This window comes from Pristiophorus japonicus, chromosome 8 (genome assembly GCF_044704955.1).
Source record: "Pristiophorus japonicus isolate sPriJap1 chromosome 8, sPriJap1.hap1, whole genome shotgun sequence".
Classification (NCBI taxonomy): domain Eukaryota; kingdom Metazoa; phylum Chordata; class Chondrichthyes; family Pristiophoridae; genus Pristiophorus; species Pristiophorus japonicus.
In genome coordinates, this window is record NC_091984.1 from 28,928,063 (window position 1) to 28,946,946 (window position 18,884).

Genomic DNA, 18,884 nt, shown 5'->3' on the forward strand with positions numbered 1-18,884 from the left:
ATAGGCTTAATCCAGTCACCCACTTGGACATGGAATTCTGCACGGAAGAGAAAGTAGCTTCATTTTCTTGGATGCATGTGCAGATTTCAGTGAGAACTCAGCAACTTTCAGGTTCAAGTGAGTTCACTTACCAAAGGAAATAGACTTTGAGATGGAGGTGGCAGTCCACAAGTAATGGGTATTTAATACTACATCAAAGTGTCAGTTCTTATGGGGGTGGGGAAGGAAGGAAGGAAGGGAGAGAAGGAAGAACTAAGCGATATCAGACTCAGATGGTATGGTATACAATGGCAATTCTGCAATGCATCTACCAAACACATTAATCCATGGATACAATTTATACAAAACATAATTTGAGAAAGGGAAGCAGAGTACTGCGGATGCTGGAATGCGAAACAAAAACAGAAAATGCTGGAAACACTCAGCAGGCCAGGCAGCATCCGTGGAGAGAGAAAGAGAGTTAAGGTTTCAGACCTGAAACATTAACGCCATTTGTCTCTCCACGGATGTGCCTGGCCTGCTGAGTGTTTCCAGCATTTTCTGTTTCTGTTTCGGATTCCAGCATCCGCAGTACTTTGTTATTGTAAAGCAAAGAACTATGTTGACTATGTGTGAAAATGACAAATATTACAGATGGTTAGCATAAAAAATTGAACACAACACAATTTTGAATTAGCATCAATATCAGACTCAAAATAATGTATGGTCATAGCAGATCACCTTCCACAATTTCTAGTATTCTTACACAAGAATGTTACTAAATTTAAATCTGAACATGGCTTTTTTTCCCCTATTTTGGGAAAACACTATACATTTCAAATGGCCTTTCCATTTTATTCTGACTATTAGTTCAATACACAACTTATTAAAAAGAACATTTTTATTTTCAAATTACTTTTCCATCTCTTTAAAAGCTTTACTGAAACTTCTTGTCCAATTTTCCATAAATATGAAAGTAATATCAAAAAGCAAATGATCAATGCTCATGTCCTAATTGAAGAGATCTCAGGCAATGATCCCTGCTACAAATATTGTCTCCAGAAATTCTAAAAACCAAGAACAGGTAGTACAAAATGTCAATGGTTATCTCAAGTCAAAATATAATTTTTCAGTAGTGGAGTAAAACATCCAAGATATGTTTAGACTCAACAATATGCTGAAATGCCACCTTGTCCATAGCCCACCCATCACCCATACACATTTGAAGTTGTGTGTGTTTATACTCAAATGATTCAGCTAGAAAAATCCATATTGTTGAAATATTACTATCAGGAACCCACATTTGGGGGTTGCAGGAGTTTTTGCTTGAAGAACCAAAACACTAATCTCAAACCCCTGTAATGAAATTTCAGCTCACATATACACACACAAAAAAGAAATCAAAACACTATACAACTATCATTCCAATCACTGAACTGATTGTGATATACAGGAAACAAGTATATAACATATAAACTTTATAAAATTACCAAACAATCCTGCTCAGTGTTCACCTGACATTTTGCTTTTGTAATCTATCATCTGAACTGTTCAATTAAGTTACACTGCAGAAACTGACTACGGCTTCAACACCCATCAAACTCTCAACCTCCACCACCTAGCATGATGAGGGAAGATGATGCATGGAAACACCATCACCTCTAAGGCCCACTACCACCTTCTCAGGCCAACTAGGAATGGGCAACAAATGTTGGTCTTGCCACACCCTGAGAATGAAAAAATATCTTTACTTCCAAGTATCTTTTATATTTCTGATCAAGATTAGATGAATTATTTTTATTATTGGGCATCCTAGGTAAAAGGACCAAGGCTAGACCAACTACATGATGCTTTCGAAGAGAAAGGATCCTCAGTACAATAAAATATAAATGCAACACTACTAATCCTTTATTCAGGCTTTCGACAGAGTCAAAACCTGCAAGAATTTGTCACTGCCACAATTCTGCTCATTCCAAGTTACCAAATCAAGCTAATCCTTCGGAAATTGAGGGATAAGCATTAAGTAAATTACACACCTTCTGAAAGAAAGGCTTCTTTCAAATGCTCCAGTACATCTGCAAACTTCCTGACATCATTCACCAACTGCATAATGTATTCTGGGTCCACAACTGGACTGTCATAACAATCTGAGTTAGAGCTGATGCTGCTGATAGAACCGCTTTTGGCATTTCGGCCCATACTCCAGTTTCCTGAGCTGGGCAAGGCAAAGAAATTTGAACTGGAGAAACGGGCAAACCCCAAACCACGTTTATTACTTCCGACAGTCTGTCGCAACATCCCAACTGTTACGCTGCTTGCGAATTTCTCAGGGCAATCTGTAGATAAGGCTAAAAGACCATCTGCAAAAGTTTAGGATGACAGATCCTAGAAGAAGAATGGAAAACAAAGGTTTAGTTAATATGTTCACGATAACTTCAATACATTTTTTTTTGCTTTAATTGATTGTTAAAATAATCCCTTCCAACAATAACTTGCACTTATATAGCATGTTTATTTGTAGAAAATGTCCCCGAGGCAATTCCCAGAAGTGTAACAGGAACATTTTAGTGGGCAATAAAGAGGGATACCCACAACTGCAATTTTGCTTCATATGGAAAGATTAATACTATTTCAATCATCACCTTTAGATACAATGGCCCATTAAGCTACTGCACAAGGCTCAACTCACTTGTCTACTGTAATATCAGCCGTTCACTGGAGTGGTTCGCACTGAGGCACTTGCCACATCTCAAGCTTTTGGATCTAGTTTTGTAGCAGGGAGCAATGCTTCAAATCCTACGTGACTATAACAGTTCTTTATTGCAAAATACTTAAAAAGTCACCAGAACTAAATCAGATTCATTATAATATTAGCACAATGTGTGTTATCAACAAAGGTTATAAGAAGACATTTACAATAAACTAGAGCACAACCCAGAAAGTGGCTGAGAATCTCAGCAAAGATGTTCATAGGGCAAATGAGGCAGATTGGAAACTCATTAAAAGTGTAGCACTAAGTGACACATAGAAATAAGATAATAGTATAAAAACACTCCTGTAGTAATAAATTATATCCTTAACTATTTTTATTTGTCTACCTTGATAACCTACAACACCCACACCGCAACTTATGTCGCAAGAGACTTTCCTGTTTACTTCTGAGAAGCAAGCTCGTTATTTTCAAGAGCATATTTTAACCAATATTTCACCACACGTTTGAATGTTCTTCAGCAGCAGCAGTATTGACGGATAATAAAAAAGCAGCACTGCACATATGAATATAATAATCAGATTCGATCGTCACACTTGGGGTGGGAGTAGTCACTTTTAATGAAACACATTTCACAGCCACATAAAACTGTATTTTTTGTTGCTGTGAGTTTTGCTCATCTCCAACGGGAGTATCTGCACTGGGCCAAAACCGGTGCTCGGCTGAAACAAGTGCAGACGTGGTGGTTTTCAAACCCCTAAGTTTTTTTTTAAAAAAAAAGCAGATCCACGGCTGATAACCCTACTTGTGACGTGCGACACTCTTATCTTGCAATGGATTTCTTGCATTCCTTTAGTTTAAATAGCTCCACACCCATCCACCACCAGACCTCAACCCACTCCTTCCCCATCATAGTGTTTTGTTTTAAGCCACCGTGGAACAGAGCTGGCAGTGTGAGCCCTGCGCGCTCTCGGGGGTCCCGGAATCCGGGAGGGGAAGAGAAGTCGGTGCCTCAAAATCCCCCCCGCTAGCCTGCCCCGCACGGAGGGCGCGCGAGCCTGCCCCGCACGGAGGGCGCGCGCCACACCATTCCACTCGGCACAGCGCGAGCCCTGGAACCCGAGCCTCGAGTAACGGTCACTTTTTAAAGGGGACTGGGGCGGGCGTGGGAGAAGCAAGCGGCCGTCCGAGTAAACCGCCCTCAAGTTTCAGCAAATCTCAAAGCATTAAAAAAAAAATCCGACTAAACTTCAAATAACGCCGATTTTGTTTTCTTCTCTTTTTTTTTAAAAAAAAACAAATCGTTTTTTGGGGAAAAAACACAGACGGAGAAATCAAACTGAACTCACCCGCCTCACAAAGGTATCGCGATCCGATTTCGTTAATCTTTTTACTGCCATTGCTTTTACTGATTTGGCGTCGCGTCCTCCCCTCCCAGACAAGAAACAAATCAGGCGACGGGTTTGAAAGCCAGAGTTTGACGCCTTTCCCTCCGCGGCTGCTCGGTGTGAGAAGCCCGCCCGCCGTCGTTTACCTTCACACTTGTCCGGTGCCCTCCCCGCACCACGTGACCGCAGATCGGACAGCCGATTGGCCGAGTGCCGCGAAGAGCCCCGCCCCTCCCCCCGAACACACAAATCTGGCTCCAGCAACAGCAACAGGTGAAGCTTCAGGGCAAGGGATCGGGTTGCAACGGGGCTGGTGGTGCACCTACTTTTTTTTTTGAGTTTAAGTGGAAGTTGTGAGTGCCTCCACGTCCGAGAGGAGAAATGCAATCAAAATGCAACCATTTGGGAAAACTGCACCGCCCGAGCAATACACAGTCTCTCATTCAGTGCAAATACATGTTTCTCCCTCTCGCCCCAAGTACTTTTACTGCCTTCATGGATTTAACACTTCAAAACCTGTCAGGAGAGGTGCTGTCGCGATCAAAGACTTGACTCTTGGTTTACACCAGTAATAAATAATATTGTGATAGTACCTGCCACATTTCCTCCCCAAAATATGTCATTCATAATGGTCTAGACTCTTTTTTGAAACAAAAGACTAGGATTTGTGATTTACATGTCTATAAAGAATGGCACAATGGTATTACCATAGACTGGCGCGGGGATTTGTGCCGGAGAACCCTCATGCTGTTAAGGATTGGGAAAGAGGGTAAAACTAGACAGAATTCACTGGGCAATTCTTGCCAACGCTCTGGTCAAGTGTGGCATTTTGTGAAGGTCGACTAACCAGTGCTAGTGGCGTCTCCTTGTCCTTAAGCGTAGCCGGAGGTCGACCAGAAAAAAAAGTGAGGGAAAAAAATGAAAATCTGTGGAACATCTTAGTATAAAATATAAACAGATCTTTTGAAGAAAAAGTGAGCCGTTTTCCTCGGACACTTGGTGATAAGGTATTGTGCATTTTTTTCGCTATAATATAGAGATCACAGACACAGTAGTTTCCCCACAAGGTTTCTCTTTACCTGTGTCAGCCGATTAGATTTCTGAAATGAAAGATTAACCTTAGCTCATTTGTTGGGCCAATAGGGCATTCCATCTGTCCTGAAACGCAAGATGAAATCTATGTGCAATCCACATACCTGAGGTTAGCAACGCACAGTCTATGAAACACTAATTTACTGTTCTGCAGGATGACAGGAATGTAAAGGCCCTTTGATACGTTTTTGGTTCCAAGAGGAATAAAAAAAATCGATGTTCTTAAGATATTCTCACTCTTTTAAACATATTTATCAATAGCTTATTCACAATTTACGTTTTAAAATATTCATAGAAGTAATGTCACTGAAAAATATTTTCCTCTGACTCGCTCTGCAGACAGCAGTCTCGTAAATAGCAACAGCTATGAATTTGCTATTTTGAAAAGGCACTTTAAAAATATTACCTTGTTAAAAATCTAACAATATAAAGTATACAATAATGGAAAGTGTGTTGCAAACCTGCAACACGCCCAAAAAGGTTGTTATAAACTGCAAGAACAAATTTCAAAAGTGATCCAAATTAAGAGTATGGTCCAGGATTGATTATACTGTACCTCCAAACATTGTTTTGCTTTTAAATAATGTATACAACTACTTAGTTGCATTTACTTTTTCAGCGTTTTCTTTAAGTAGTTTACTGTTGCATTTTTAAAACTTTTTTGCCAGTTATAGTTGCTGATTTTTTCCCCCCACTGTGTAGTTCTTTATCGCACTTCACCTAGGTTAGGTGAGTGGGCAAATGCATGGCAGATGAAGTATAATGTGGATAAATGTGAGGTTATCCATTTTGATGGTAAAAACAGAGAGACAGACTATTATCTGAATGGTGACAGATTAGGAACAGGGGAGGTGCAACGAGACCTGGGTGTCATGGTACATCAGTCATTGAAAGTTGGCATGCAGGTACAGCAGGCAGTTAAGAAAGCAAATGGCATGTTGGCCTTCATAGCGAGGGGATTTGAGTACAGGGGCAGGGAGATGTTGCTACAGTTGTACAGGGCCTTGGTGAGGCCACACCTGGAGTATTGTGTACAGTTTTGGTCTCCTAACTTGAGGAAGGACATTCTTGCTATTGAGGGAGTGCAGCGAAGGTTCACCAGACTGATTCCCAGGATGGCAGGGCTGACATATCAAGAAAGACTGGATCAATTGGGCTTGTATTCACTGGAGTTCAGAAGAATGAGAGGGGATCTCATAGAAACGTTTAAAATTCTGACAGGTTTAGACAGGTTAGATGCAGGAAGAATGTTCCCAATGTTGGGGAAGTCCAGAACCAGGGGTCACAGTCTAAGGATAAAGGGCAAGCCATTTAAGACCGAGATGAGGAGAAACTTCTTCACCCAGAGAGTGGTGAACCTGTGGAATTCTCTACCACAGAAAGTTGTTGAGGCAAATTCACTAAATATATTCAAAAAGGAGTTAGATGTAGTCCTTACTACTAGGGGGATCAAGGGGTATGGCGAGAAAGCAGGAATGGGGTACTGAAGTTGCATGTTCAGCCATGAACTCATTGAATGGCGGTGCAGGCTCGAAGGGCCGAATGGCCTACTCCTGGACCTATTTTCTATGTTTCTAAACGTGAATTTTATTCAGTATGATGCTACACCAGGCTTATGCATAGCTCAGCAGAAAGGAGAGAATTTTGAGAAATAATATACCCTTGATAGCTGGTTAAAGGCCAGTGATCAAGATGTCGGAATTGAGTTCAAATCCAGCCTGGACTGATGGGATGAATAGGACCTACCAAAATGAATTTGAGTTGTCTCAATCCCGTTCCTGTTAGGCCTCAGCAGAGAATGGCCCTTTATTACCAATAAAGTGGCAGTGTCACTCAGACTGTAGGTGTAGAAAATGGAAAAAGTGTCACACTGGTGCATTTTGTGGTGTTCTCAGGTTGAGACATATTGTTGAGGCAGAGTAGAAGAAGCACTACTCCACATAACCTGAGAACGATGTATACCACACTCATTGTCTGAAATGAGAAATGTTCCGTTGCCTGCACTGACACCCCTCACATCGATGAGCACAGAAACAAAATTCAATAATAATGAACACACTCTATTTCCCATTGCTATATAATTCTATATATATTGTACTCAGATTGTGGACTTGAATTAGTGGCACTATTTATTCTTATGAGAAAATTGCATTGTTCATTGATGTGAAAACTCATTACTTGACCAAATATCTTCACTCATCTTATGATGCCACAGGATACAAGAGTTGACTTAGATGCCTGAGTCGTCACATTATTTAAACTTATTAAAACATTTGAACAACAATTGTAGGAGTTCTATATATTTGTATCATTTAGAATATATTGAAAATCTTATGTCACATCCTGTATATAAAACCTTACTACTTCTTGTCCCATTTTTGTATCAGCTTTTCCCCTAAATTCCTATATCCACATTTAGAATGGAGACTGCTTATGTAAACTTATTGCACCTAGTGGTGGCTCTGTAGCACCTCGGTTTTGCATCTCCCAATTTCTCAGCCTGTACTGCAGAGAAATTATTTACAAAAAACTGGGGAGGAGGTAAATTTTGAATTGGTTAAAAGTGAGATGAGAGATTAATAAATTAAAGGAAAGTATGAGAGGTCAATTAAGCTGTAGGACAAAAAAATTGCAGGACCTGATAACATACATCAAAAGATCCTGAGCAAAATGGGCAAAGATCTTAGAAATTGTGGTGGATGCAGACTCGCTGAATTCCTTCAAACGAAAGCTGGATTTGTTTCTGGCTGCTGCAGAGATCGTCTCTTACAGAAGGTAGGTACTGCAGGGAATTCAAGGCAGAGTGATGTCCTGGACTAGTTTTGATTGCCTAGATAGGTTGGAGAGGAATTTCCCAGATTTTTAATTTTTTTTTTGCCTCTCCCAGGAGATCACATGGTTTCAGGTGGGGTGGAGAGTATATGGTGATACACAAGGTATCGCAATTGAGGGACAGGCTCGATGAACCAGATGGTCTTTACCTGTTAGTCGTTGTTCATAATTATATTTCAGAGCTTTATTGAGAGCGGATGTGTGCCGGCGGACAGGAAAGTGGCCAATGTAGCACCCATTTTCAAAAGGGGCAGAGCCAACCTGAATAATTACAGTTCGTTTAACATTAGTGGTAGGGGAAATTTTTTAATCTTTCATTAAAGATGAAATAACTAAATATGAATTATGTATCTGATAAATCTGAGATGAAGTAATTAGATGCATCCACCATGGATTTCAGAAAGGAAGATAATGCTTGACAAACCAAATAGAGTTCTTTGAGAGGTGGATGGGAGAAAGGTAGTGAATGTGATGTAAATAGACTTTCAGAAAGGCTTTGACAAGATACCGTACAGGAGATTTGGAAAAGATTAAAGGGTATCAAATTAGGAAGGAAACATTAGTAATTAAGGGCAGTTTCTTAGAGTGGTTTGAAGTGGGTCGTGGTGCCCCAGAGTGTTCTGTTCTGGGATGACTTCTGTTCACTGTGCACATCGATAATTTGGATATAGGGCTAGAGGGAGTGCTGTCCAAATTTGCAGATGATTCTAAAATAGGAGCCATAGCAAATAATTCTGAGGATCAAAGGAATATGCAAGGTGATACAAGATGGCGGAATGGGCAAAAATGTGTCAGGTGGAATTCAATGTCAGTAGATAGAGGTGGTGCTTTTTTTTTTTAAATAGAAGTAATAATTATAACTTGAATGGAAAAAAGTTGGCTGATATGAAGGAAAGAAAAAAAAAAACAAGGGCTCAGATTCACAAGACATTAAAAGCAGCATTTCAAGTAGATAAGTCCGTAACAAAAGCTAATGGAATCCTGGATTTTATGGCAAAATATATTAAAAATGGAGATGAATCTATATAAAACTTTAGCAAAACCACAGTTGGAGCATGTGTGCTGTTTTGGGCTCCACACTGTCAGAAATATGTTAAGGCAACAGAGTACAGCAGAGAATTACTAGGATGCGGTCTGGTACAAGGAAGTACAAATATGAAGAAAGGCTTGAAAAATTGGGGCTATTTTTTTCTAAGAACATATATGGAGACATATATGCAAAATTAATTGTAAGATATTTAGGACAGAGCAGGAGAAACATTTTTATGCAGAAGATTATGAGGCTGTGGAATGCACAGTTAGTGATTGAAGCAGAGACCATATCAAAATTTAAGAATGAGATGAGATGGATAGGTGGTTGGAGGAAGAGAGAATAAAGGGATATGAGAATAGGAAATAAAATGATAATGGATTAGAACTACTGCTGGTGGAGAGGATGAACACCAACATTGACTGCTTGGGCCAAATGGCCTGTTTCCATGCTGTTCCCACATTCTACCCTAAATAAACTAGAGGTGATGCAAAACTTGGCTGCCCATGACCTAACTCGCACCAAGTGCCGCTCACCCATCACCCTGTGCTCGCTGACCTACATTGGCTTCTGGTTAAGCAACGGCAAGATTTCAAAATTCTCATCTTTATTTTCAAATCCCTCCATGCCCCCCCCCCCCTCCTCCCGCCCCACCGAGATATCTGTGCTCCTCTAACTGTGCCCTCTTGAGCATACCTGATTATAATTGATCAACTATTGGTGGCTGTGCCTTCTGTTGCTTAGGCCCCAAGCTCTGGAACTCCTTATCCAAACCTCTCCGCGCTAATTTCTACTTGTGCGGCTCGGTGTCAAATTTTTTAATCTCAATACTCCTGTGAAGCGTCTTGGGACGTTGTTGTAATTTTTATATGGATGCCTTTCTTTACATGTATATGGATGTAAAACTCCAATGCTCAAACCAACTATTCTTCCCAACTTGCCATAATGTTTTCTATGTAACTGAATCTATAATATACTAAAAATTGTGCATGTATGTGTCGGCCACTGTAAATTACTATGCTCGTATTTATAATGGAAACTGTCTGTGTAAATTTCTCCTGCTTTAGTTACAACTTCTCCCTTGGCATTGACGTGCTGCAGCGCCATCACTCGTAAGAGGGTGTAATTACAGCAAGACACCAGTAGCTTCCATTATAAATGTGGACATAGAAATTCATAATGAAATATAAAAGTAAAAACAGAATATATGAATTTAAAATGGGGGCTGAATTATATTAGCATGCTCTAGTCCAATTATCCCTTATCCTGTAATCCCACTTCACCTGAAGACTATACTTGGCCTTGACTTCCCGTCTGCAGTACCATGGGGAATTGGCCAGTTCTACTAAATAAAAAACAAGAAATTCTGGGCAGTTATACAAATCTTGGGGCTTAGATGAGGTTTTCCATTGACTATAATGTCTTGTTAATCTCTAAATTAGTATGTCAAATTTCAAGACTGATTAATATGAGACAAAGCATCGTACAGTAATTATACCCAACTCAAGTGTTTCAAAGCTAGTTGCAAGTGTACTGTAATGCCAAGTCCACAAACTATATAAATACTGTACCATATTTCATAGGACCATCTGTTTTTTTAATTAATTAGTCTTGTTGCATTTTTTGATACAAGTTTCATTATATTTGTGTTCTTATTCTATAAATTAGTCAGGGACTTATCAGGCAGATACAGATTTTGTTGGACAAAATATGCTAGTCTGACTCTGGAGGTCAGGTTGTTCTGATGTAGCAAATAGTGTTTCTAGATGAAGCAGTGCCAGCAACAGTTTTTGTAGCTGTTTTTTGTCCCTCTCTCACTTATTGGTATTTTTAAAAGAAAATAATACATTGAAAAAATGTATTCTTGTAAAATAATAAAGCATGGAAATAGAAACGGTCATTTAATGCATAAAGCCAATTCTTTCCACAGTCTATGCATAATCTGCACTGAGAGATTTTGTCCAGCCCTTTAAATGTTCTGAAGATTTTTCCTAAGATCCTAACAATGTAGTCTAACCTTGCACTCGGATATGTATGCAAGTTTGACCATGGGAGAATTACTTTCTAATTTTTCGTGCCTCCCAGTGGCATTTTCAGATAGCCAACCAAGCTAGAGAATGACCTATTGGATTGGTATTGTTGATGAGTTGTGTTACAATCCTTTATGTAGCACTTATTGTTCCAAACTAATACCTGAAGCATATGATATCACCCAACACATGCTAGGTTCTGCAGAGAGGGAGAAATGAAATGAGGTTGAATTAGGGAGTTTACATGAAACTAATTTTAATCTATTTGCTTCATACGGTTTTAAAATCTACACCAAGAGGTAGGTGTTCTAATCTGAATGGTAAGCAAATTTAGTGCTCCGAACAAAATGGAATCAACAGCTGTCCTGTAAGTGTATCTACTGAAACACAATGTCTCATTAATTGGCCTTTCCCAAAGCAACTTTTTAATTGAAGGTTAGTGGTGAGTCATAAATTAAATTAAGCGAACAATCTTTGTTAAATTCTAGTCGGCTAACCGTAATAATCTGTTTTTCAGATTTTGCTACAGATATAAATACTCAGCCCCAGTGACGCCAACATCACTGTTCATGAGTGGTTTAATGATATTCAGAAAGAAGAATGTTTAATGAGATTAACATTCTGAAACATTATTTTGTCCTTGTACTTTCAAAAGTATTGCTCAAATTCTGCCATAATTACCAAATTGTTTCACATCCTTATCACTTCTCATAAAAATGTGAGCTATTTGTTGGGAGTTATCATAGCACGCGTGTGAGTGGGGTTGTTTTATGAGCTGTTATGAATTTGTTTATGTTTCTAGAGAAGTTTTATGCAACGAGGCAGGAGTACTGGTTTGTGGTATGTGAATAATTTAGGTGGTACATACTAGGATTTTAAAATGTGCACTGATAATGTGATTTGGATGAGGCATTTTGTATGCATGCAATGTAGTGTTTTAGAGCCCAAGTTTGGCCCACCTGCATTTTCGGCGCACTCACCAGAGATGTGCTGACTTCATAGGTTGAAAACGGCACCAAAAAGATCTCCCCGGATTCTGGCCGCTCTGTTGACGCTCCCGGGGCTTGGCGCGGCATGGCCAGTGGATTAGGGGGCAGAGCTAGGGCCCTATGCGTGAAAGAGTGCCGGCAGCGCTGCGCATGGGAGCGTTCGCGCATGCACAGTAGCAAATAACATTGGCAATCTGCCAGTTCCCTGTGCTCCCCTGCCCGGTCGTCCCGCCCGCACCTATCCCCGGCCGAGTGGCCTCCCGCACCGGCCGGCCGGCCCGCCCGCTGTCCATTGATTCCTGCAGCCAGCCAGTGTCTTCTACGATAACAGCCCAGCCAGCCTGTGTCTTCTGTGAGCCCAGCCCAGCCAGCCAGCCTGCGTATCTTCTGTGAGCCTGTGGCCAGTTCCCTGTGCTCTCTCGCCCGCACCTATCCCAGGCCGTGTGGCCTCTCGCACCGGCCGGCCCACTGACTTCCCGGGCTGAGTTAGGAAGGTAGGACTTAAGTTTTATTTTTTATTTCTTCTTGATGGTTTTTATGCTCTTGAATGTTGTTGTGCTTTGCAAGGCCCTCTCCGCTTCCCTTCCCGCCTCTATTTCTGGCTACTTGCATTGATTTCTTAACTCTCCGCAAGGGTTTTCTGTGCAGCCACAAGTGGCCACATACACTGGCCTAAGTTAGTTTGGAGCAACTATTAGCTGTCCAAACTGACTTAAACAGCCAAAATTGGCGTAGGTGGCTAATAAAGCCCCCTTTTGAAAAAAACTAAACTAAACAAAATCCTACTAACTCACTTACACTGGCACAAATTGAATGTGCAAAATGGGGATTTTTAAGATACTCCAGAAAAATCAAGTTGCTCCAAAAAAAATACAGAGCAACTCCTGGACAATTTTGGGCCCATTGATACTATGTTTCGTATTGAAAGAAAGACTTGCATTTATATAGCACCTGTCACAACCACCGGACGTCCCAAAGCACTTTACAGACAATGAAGTACTTTTTGAAATGTAGTCACTGTTGTAAAATGAACATACACACAATAACGGACAGGTAAAGACCATCTGGTCCATCGAGCCTGTCGCACACAATTGCGATACCCTGTGTATCACAACATAGACACTCCACCTGACTGGAAACCGTGTGATCTCCTTGGAGAGGGGCAAAAAACAGATTAAAAAAGCCCAGGCCAATTTGGAAAAAAGAAAATCTGGGAAATTCCTCTACGACCCATCTAGGTGATCGAAACTACTCAAGGGGATCACTCTGGCTTTGAAATCCCTGCAGTATCTACCTTCTGTAAGACGGGATCTCTGCCGCAGCCAGAAACAAATTCAGCGAATCTGCATCCACCACATGAAATGGCAGCCTATTCCAGATGTCCACTATTCTCTGGGAAAAGAACCACCTCCTGACATCTAACCTAGATCTGGCCCTAAACAACTTAAATTTGAGATCCCTGATCTTGCCTAACCTATTTAATTGAAATAAACTGTCAGCTTAAACGCCATCTATTCCTTTCATTATCTTATAAACCTCAATCAGATTCCCCCCATTGTCTACGCTGCTCTAAAGTATATAGAGTTTAGCCTATCTTGATAACCAAGATGTTTTAGACTTGGAATAAGTCTAGTAGCACTCTTCTGCACCCTTTCCAGAGCTTCAATATCACCCACCATGTGAGGAGACTAAAACTGGACACAGTATTCCAAGTGCGACTGACTAAGGTCTTATACAAGAACAAAACAGTATGCCTCATCTTATACACAATTGTCCTACTTTGATATACCCTAACACCCTATTTGCTCCAGCTGTCGCTGCATGACATTGTTCATGTACCATTAAGGATGTATGCACTAGAATGCCCAAATCTCTTTCTATCGCCACCATCTTTAATGCCTTTCCCTGGAGGGTGTATGAATGTTGAGCATTTGCCCTGCCCACATGCATAACAATGCACTTATTCCAAGTTATACCTTTACATCATTTTCCAGTCTTGAGCCCAATCCCAACACATTAAGATCTGCCCAAAGACGGCGAGCATCTTCCTCAGTTCCAACACTCACACAGATCTTGGTATCATCTGAAAATTTTGCCCCCAACCCCAAAATCCAGATCATTAATAAAAATAGTAAAAAGCAATGGTTCCAACACTGATCTCTGTGGGACACCATGGTGACTGGTCTCCAAACCAATCCAAATCCATCTATAACTTTTTTTTTTTACCTGTAACCTGCCAGCCAGTTCTGAATCCAGGTCAATATATTTCCACCAATACCAGAGGCTCTGATCTTAGAGAAGCCTCTTATGTGATAGCTTGTTAAAAGCTTTTTGGAAATCTAAGTAGACAATGTCTATTGGGCTTCCCTCATCCACCAACTTTGTAATTTTCAAAAATTACAATTAGATTTGAGACACATGACCTCTTTTTTATGAAACCATGTTGGGTGTCCCCAATATGTCCCTCCCTATCCAAGTATTCATATATTGCATCCCTTTTGATTCCTTCAAGCATCTCACCTATTACTGATGTTAAAAATTGGGACTACATTAGCCTCCTTCCAAGCTGTCGGAACTATTCCAGAGTGCAGGGAGCTATTAGAAATACAGGCCAGGGACTCGCACAGCACATGTCCCGTCTCCCAGAATTCTTAATTCTAAAACAATAAGTTTGTCTATATTAATGTTACTAACAAAATTAGTATTAAATTGTAATATTCGATCATCTTCAAGGGTGAAGACTGATGCAAAGTACTCATTTAATATTTCCACCATACCTAGTGAGTCCTTTGTAACCTGTCCTTGAACACACTTCCGTGGCCCAATACAGTCCTTGATAGTTCTCTGACATAACTAAAGAAAGCTCTTCCCATTACTGCCACAGTTGGCTACAATTCTTTTTTCCATTAGCCTTTTTGCTGATTTAATAGCAGCCTTTGTTTTCTTTAGTTGTTCCTTGTATTCAACCCTGTTTGAATATTAAATGTTTTTAAATTTATAAAAAAATCATAGAAAATAGGTTCAGGAGAAAGTCATTCGGCCCTTCGAGCCTGCACTACCATTCAATATGATCATGGCTGATCATTTTTGCAACTTTAGTACCCCATTCCTGCTTTCTCGCCATACCCCTTGATCCCTTTAGCCGTAAGGGCCACATCTAAACTCCCTTTTGAATATATCTAACGAACTGGCCTCAACAACTTTCTATGGTAGAGAATTCCACAGGTTCACAATTCTCTGAGTGAAGAAGTTTCTCCTCATCTCTGTCCTAAATGGCTTGCCCCTTATCCTTAGACTGTGACCCCTGGTTCTGGACTTCCCCAACATCGGGAACATTCTTCCTGCATCTAACCTGTCCAATCTCATCAGAATTTTATATGTTTCTAGGAGATTCCCCCTCATTCTTCTAAATTCCAGTGAATATAAGCCTAGTCGATCCCGTTCTTGATAGGTCAGTCCTGCCATCCTGGGAATCAGTCTGGTGAATCTTCGCTGCACTCCCTCAATAGCAAGAATGTCCTTCCTCAGATTAGGGGACCAAAACTATACACAATATTCAAGGTGTGGCCTCACCAAGGCCCTGTACAACTGCAGTAAGACCTCCCTGCTCCTATACTCAAATCCTCTTGCTATGAAGGCCAACATGCCATTTGCCTTCTTCACCGCCTGCTGTACCGGCATGCCAACTTTCAATGACTGATGTACCATGACACCCAGGTCTCGTTGCACCTCCTCTTTTCCTAATCTGTCACCATTCTGCCTTCGTGTTGCCACCAAAGTGTATAACCTCACATTTATCTACATTATACTGCATCTGCCATGCATTTGCCCACTCACCTAATCTGTCCAAGTCACTCTGCAGCTTCTTAGCATCCTCCTCACAGCTCACACTGCCACCCAGCTTAGTGTCATCTGCAAACTTGGAGTTATTACATTCAATTCCTTTGTCTAAATCATTAATGTATATTGTAAATATTTCTGTTTACATCTTATTTGTATGTGTATACAGCCAGTCAAGTCACCTTGGCTTTTTCTTACCACATTTCCTTCTTTTGATTCATGTTTGTTTTCCACATTTTTAATCTTTTCTTAAAAATTTTCCCATTTATATTCAACTTCGGTCTCATCATCACTGAGGAGGTATTAGCCAATTTACCCATTCCAAGTCATCTGCTATTTTGGAGAAGTTTGCTCTTCTGAAATCCAGTACGAGTTGCAAGGTTCTCCGTACCTTTAGCCAATTGGAACCTTATAATGTTGTGGTCACTGTTGCCCAGATGTTCCTCCAAATGGAGGACTGATAAAAGGTCAGGTTCACGACTAAATACCAGATCCAATATATGATTATTCCCAGTTACGTCATTAACATGTTGAGTCAGAAAACTGTCTTGTATATTTTCAATATATTTTTCAGCAGCACTTCCCACCACACAGCAGGTAAACCATCATGCCACGAAAATTAAAATCACCCACCAGACAAGGGTGGCATTTTATATTAAAAGCATTCGTGATCTGTTTCCATAATAACTCATCACGTTCAAGTGTCTGACCCGAGGGCCTATAACAATTACTGATAATTAATCCCTGTCCACGAGAGCTTGGTCCATTTGAACCCAGATAGCTTCAGCTGTACCTGATGATTTTCATCTCGCCATTTTTCAGAAATACACAATATGTCTAAATTCTCCAACACAGCAAAGGATTGCAATTCTAACAATTTGCTTCTACATAAAAGCAATTTAAAGTTTTCCCATCTAATTTCTTAGTTATTAATTCTGGTTTGCTTCCTACCTAGTTTATCTTCATCTGTGTAATCATCACATGCAGTAAGGCTAACTTTGAACTTATCTACACAGTGTATTTCTAAAACATGGCTAGATGAAAATGATGGCACAGAAATTAATCTGAAGGGCTACAAGGGTTTCAGAAAAGATAGGGTAGGTCAAAGGGGAGGTGGGGTTGCTATTTTTAAATCAGTGAGAATCTAACAGCTAGAGAGAGACTGGATATTGCCTCATCATCAGGTACAACTGAAGCTATCTGGGTTCAAATGGACCAAGCTCTCGTGGACAGAGATTAATTATCAGTAATTGTTATAGGCCCCCGGGTCAGACACTTGAACGTGATGAGTTATTATGGAAACAGATCACTAATGCTTTTAATATAAAATGCCATCCTTGTCGTCTGGTGGGTGATTTTAATTTTCTTGACATTCAGTGGCATGATGGTTTACTTGCTGTGTGGTGGGAAGTGCAGCTGAAAAATATATTGAAAGCATGCTGAACACCCTCTGCCAGCCTTTTAGTGCCCAAGAAGTTAAGATGGAGCTTGCCCCTCCAAAACAACTTACCTTGTCCAGCAAACGCCTCCCAATTATCGATGAAGTGAAGCTTCTTCTTTTTGCAGAGGTCCCAAAGCCAGATGTTGAACCCTACGATTCGGCTATTCCTCTCCATCGATCGGGATATGACTGGCAATAGCCCGGAGACTACTACCCTTGCACCCTTTTGCTGACGGACATCTATGAGGCATTTTTAGGAATCCTGCAAAACAAATGGACCTATCCTTGATATTATTAGTTCCAATATGTAAACCTACCACAGTATCTTGACACTCCCCTTTCATCAGTTCATCCACACGATCTGTGAGATCAGCTACCTTGGCCCCTGGAAAACAGAAGACTGCTCTTGTCAGAGCCTTACCTCTACATAGGGTGCTGTCTGTATGCCTGATGATTGAGTCCCCTATGAGAATTCTCCACTGCCTGTTGCTCTTCCTTGGCTTTTCAAACGGCGCCTCTTGAACTTTGCAGCCGACCCCATACCTCTTCCACGATGCTGATATCAGCATTGATGTTCAGTGTCACTGGTGCTGATCTCACTCCCTGTTGTGCTCTCTATAATCACAAAACGGAGCATACCTGTTCGGAGTAACAAAATAATCCAAAGTGGTAAGAGATCTGGTGATATCAATGTCAGACAATAAAAGATTTATTTACTTTTTGTCCCAGTCAGGAAGTCATCGAAATCCACGTCAATTGGTCAATCTTCTCTTTTAGGCAAACGGTTTCCTTCTGCAGAGACAAAACCTGGACACACTTACTGCAAGTGAAAGTACCCTAATGCTTCACTTTGACACCATTTCTCTCTAGCATTACCTTAAAGGTGTACATGGAGCACACCTCACATTGGAGCCATTCTCCTTTCCTTTGGGACCCAGAGTTCACCATCTTGATTTAAAAAAAAAGGAATCTACAAAGAAAGCAGAAGAGAGAAGCAGCAGAAGGAACAAATAGACCCAACTCCCTCAGTCGCAACTCTCAGCAAAAGATGACCACACTCCGCTCAAGGCACACTCAGCTCGAGTCATGTAGGAAACCTGGCAGCCAATTTGCACACAGCAAGCTCCTACAAACAGCAATGTGATAATGACCAGATAATCTGTTTTTCTTTAGTGAAGTTGATTTTAGGGATAAATATTGGCTAGAACACTGGGGATAACTCCCTTGCTCTTTGAAATAGTGCCATAGGATCTTTTATGTCCACCTGAGAGGACTTGGTTTAACATCTCATCTGAAAGACGGCACCTCTGACAGTGTTGCTGTTACCAGAAACTTTTGTATTCCGTTTGATTTTAGGAATAAAGAAATATCTATTTTATTTTAAATCCCTCAAGTTGATATTTTAATTAAACAACAGATTTATCATTTGAAAAAGGTCCTCCTACTGCTGTGTACGTCATTGGAATTTTTTCAACATATCTCACCAGTTTGCTTGGTCACATTGATGTTTCTATCCTTTCTTCCGGCAAGCTTGTTGAGTGTAGGCCACTGAG

At 40.6% G+C, this 18,884-nt stretch overlaps 1 protein-coding gene across 3 annotated transcripts in view; it reads right to left on the reverse strand.

The window, feature by feature from the left end:
* Positions 1–18,618, reverse strand: part of LOC139268457 (rho GTPase-activating protein 29-like) — a 148,663-nt gene extending 130,045 nt beyond the window's left edge. For 2 of the 3 annotated variants that reach the window (XM_070886633.1, XM_070886630.1), the window contains exons 1-2: positions 4,039–4,235; positions 2,016–2,364 (exon numbers count right to left, since the gene is read on the reverse strand). In XM_070886633.1, coding sequence (XP_070742734.1) covers positions 2,016–2,277 — 262 coding nt within the window. In that variant the 5' untranslated portion in view covers positions 2,278–2,364; positions 4,039–4,235. Of the gene's footprint in view, positions 1–2,015; positions 2,365–4,038; positions 4,236–17,400; positions 17,594–17,752; positions 17,971–18,048 lie in introns of those variants that run through there. The other variant, XM_070886631.1, reaches the window with a different exon arrangement.
* Positions 18,619–18,884: the final 266 nt, after the last annotated feature.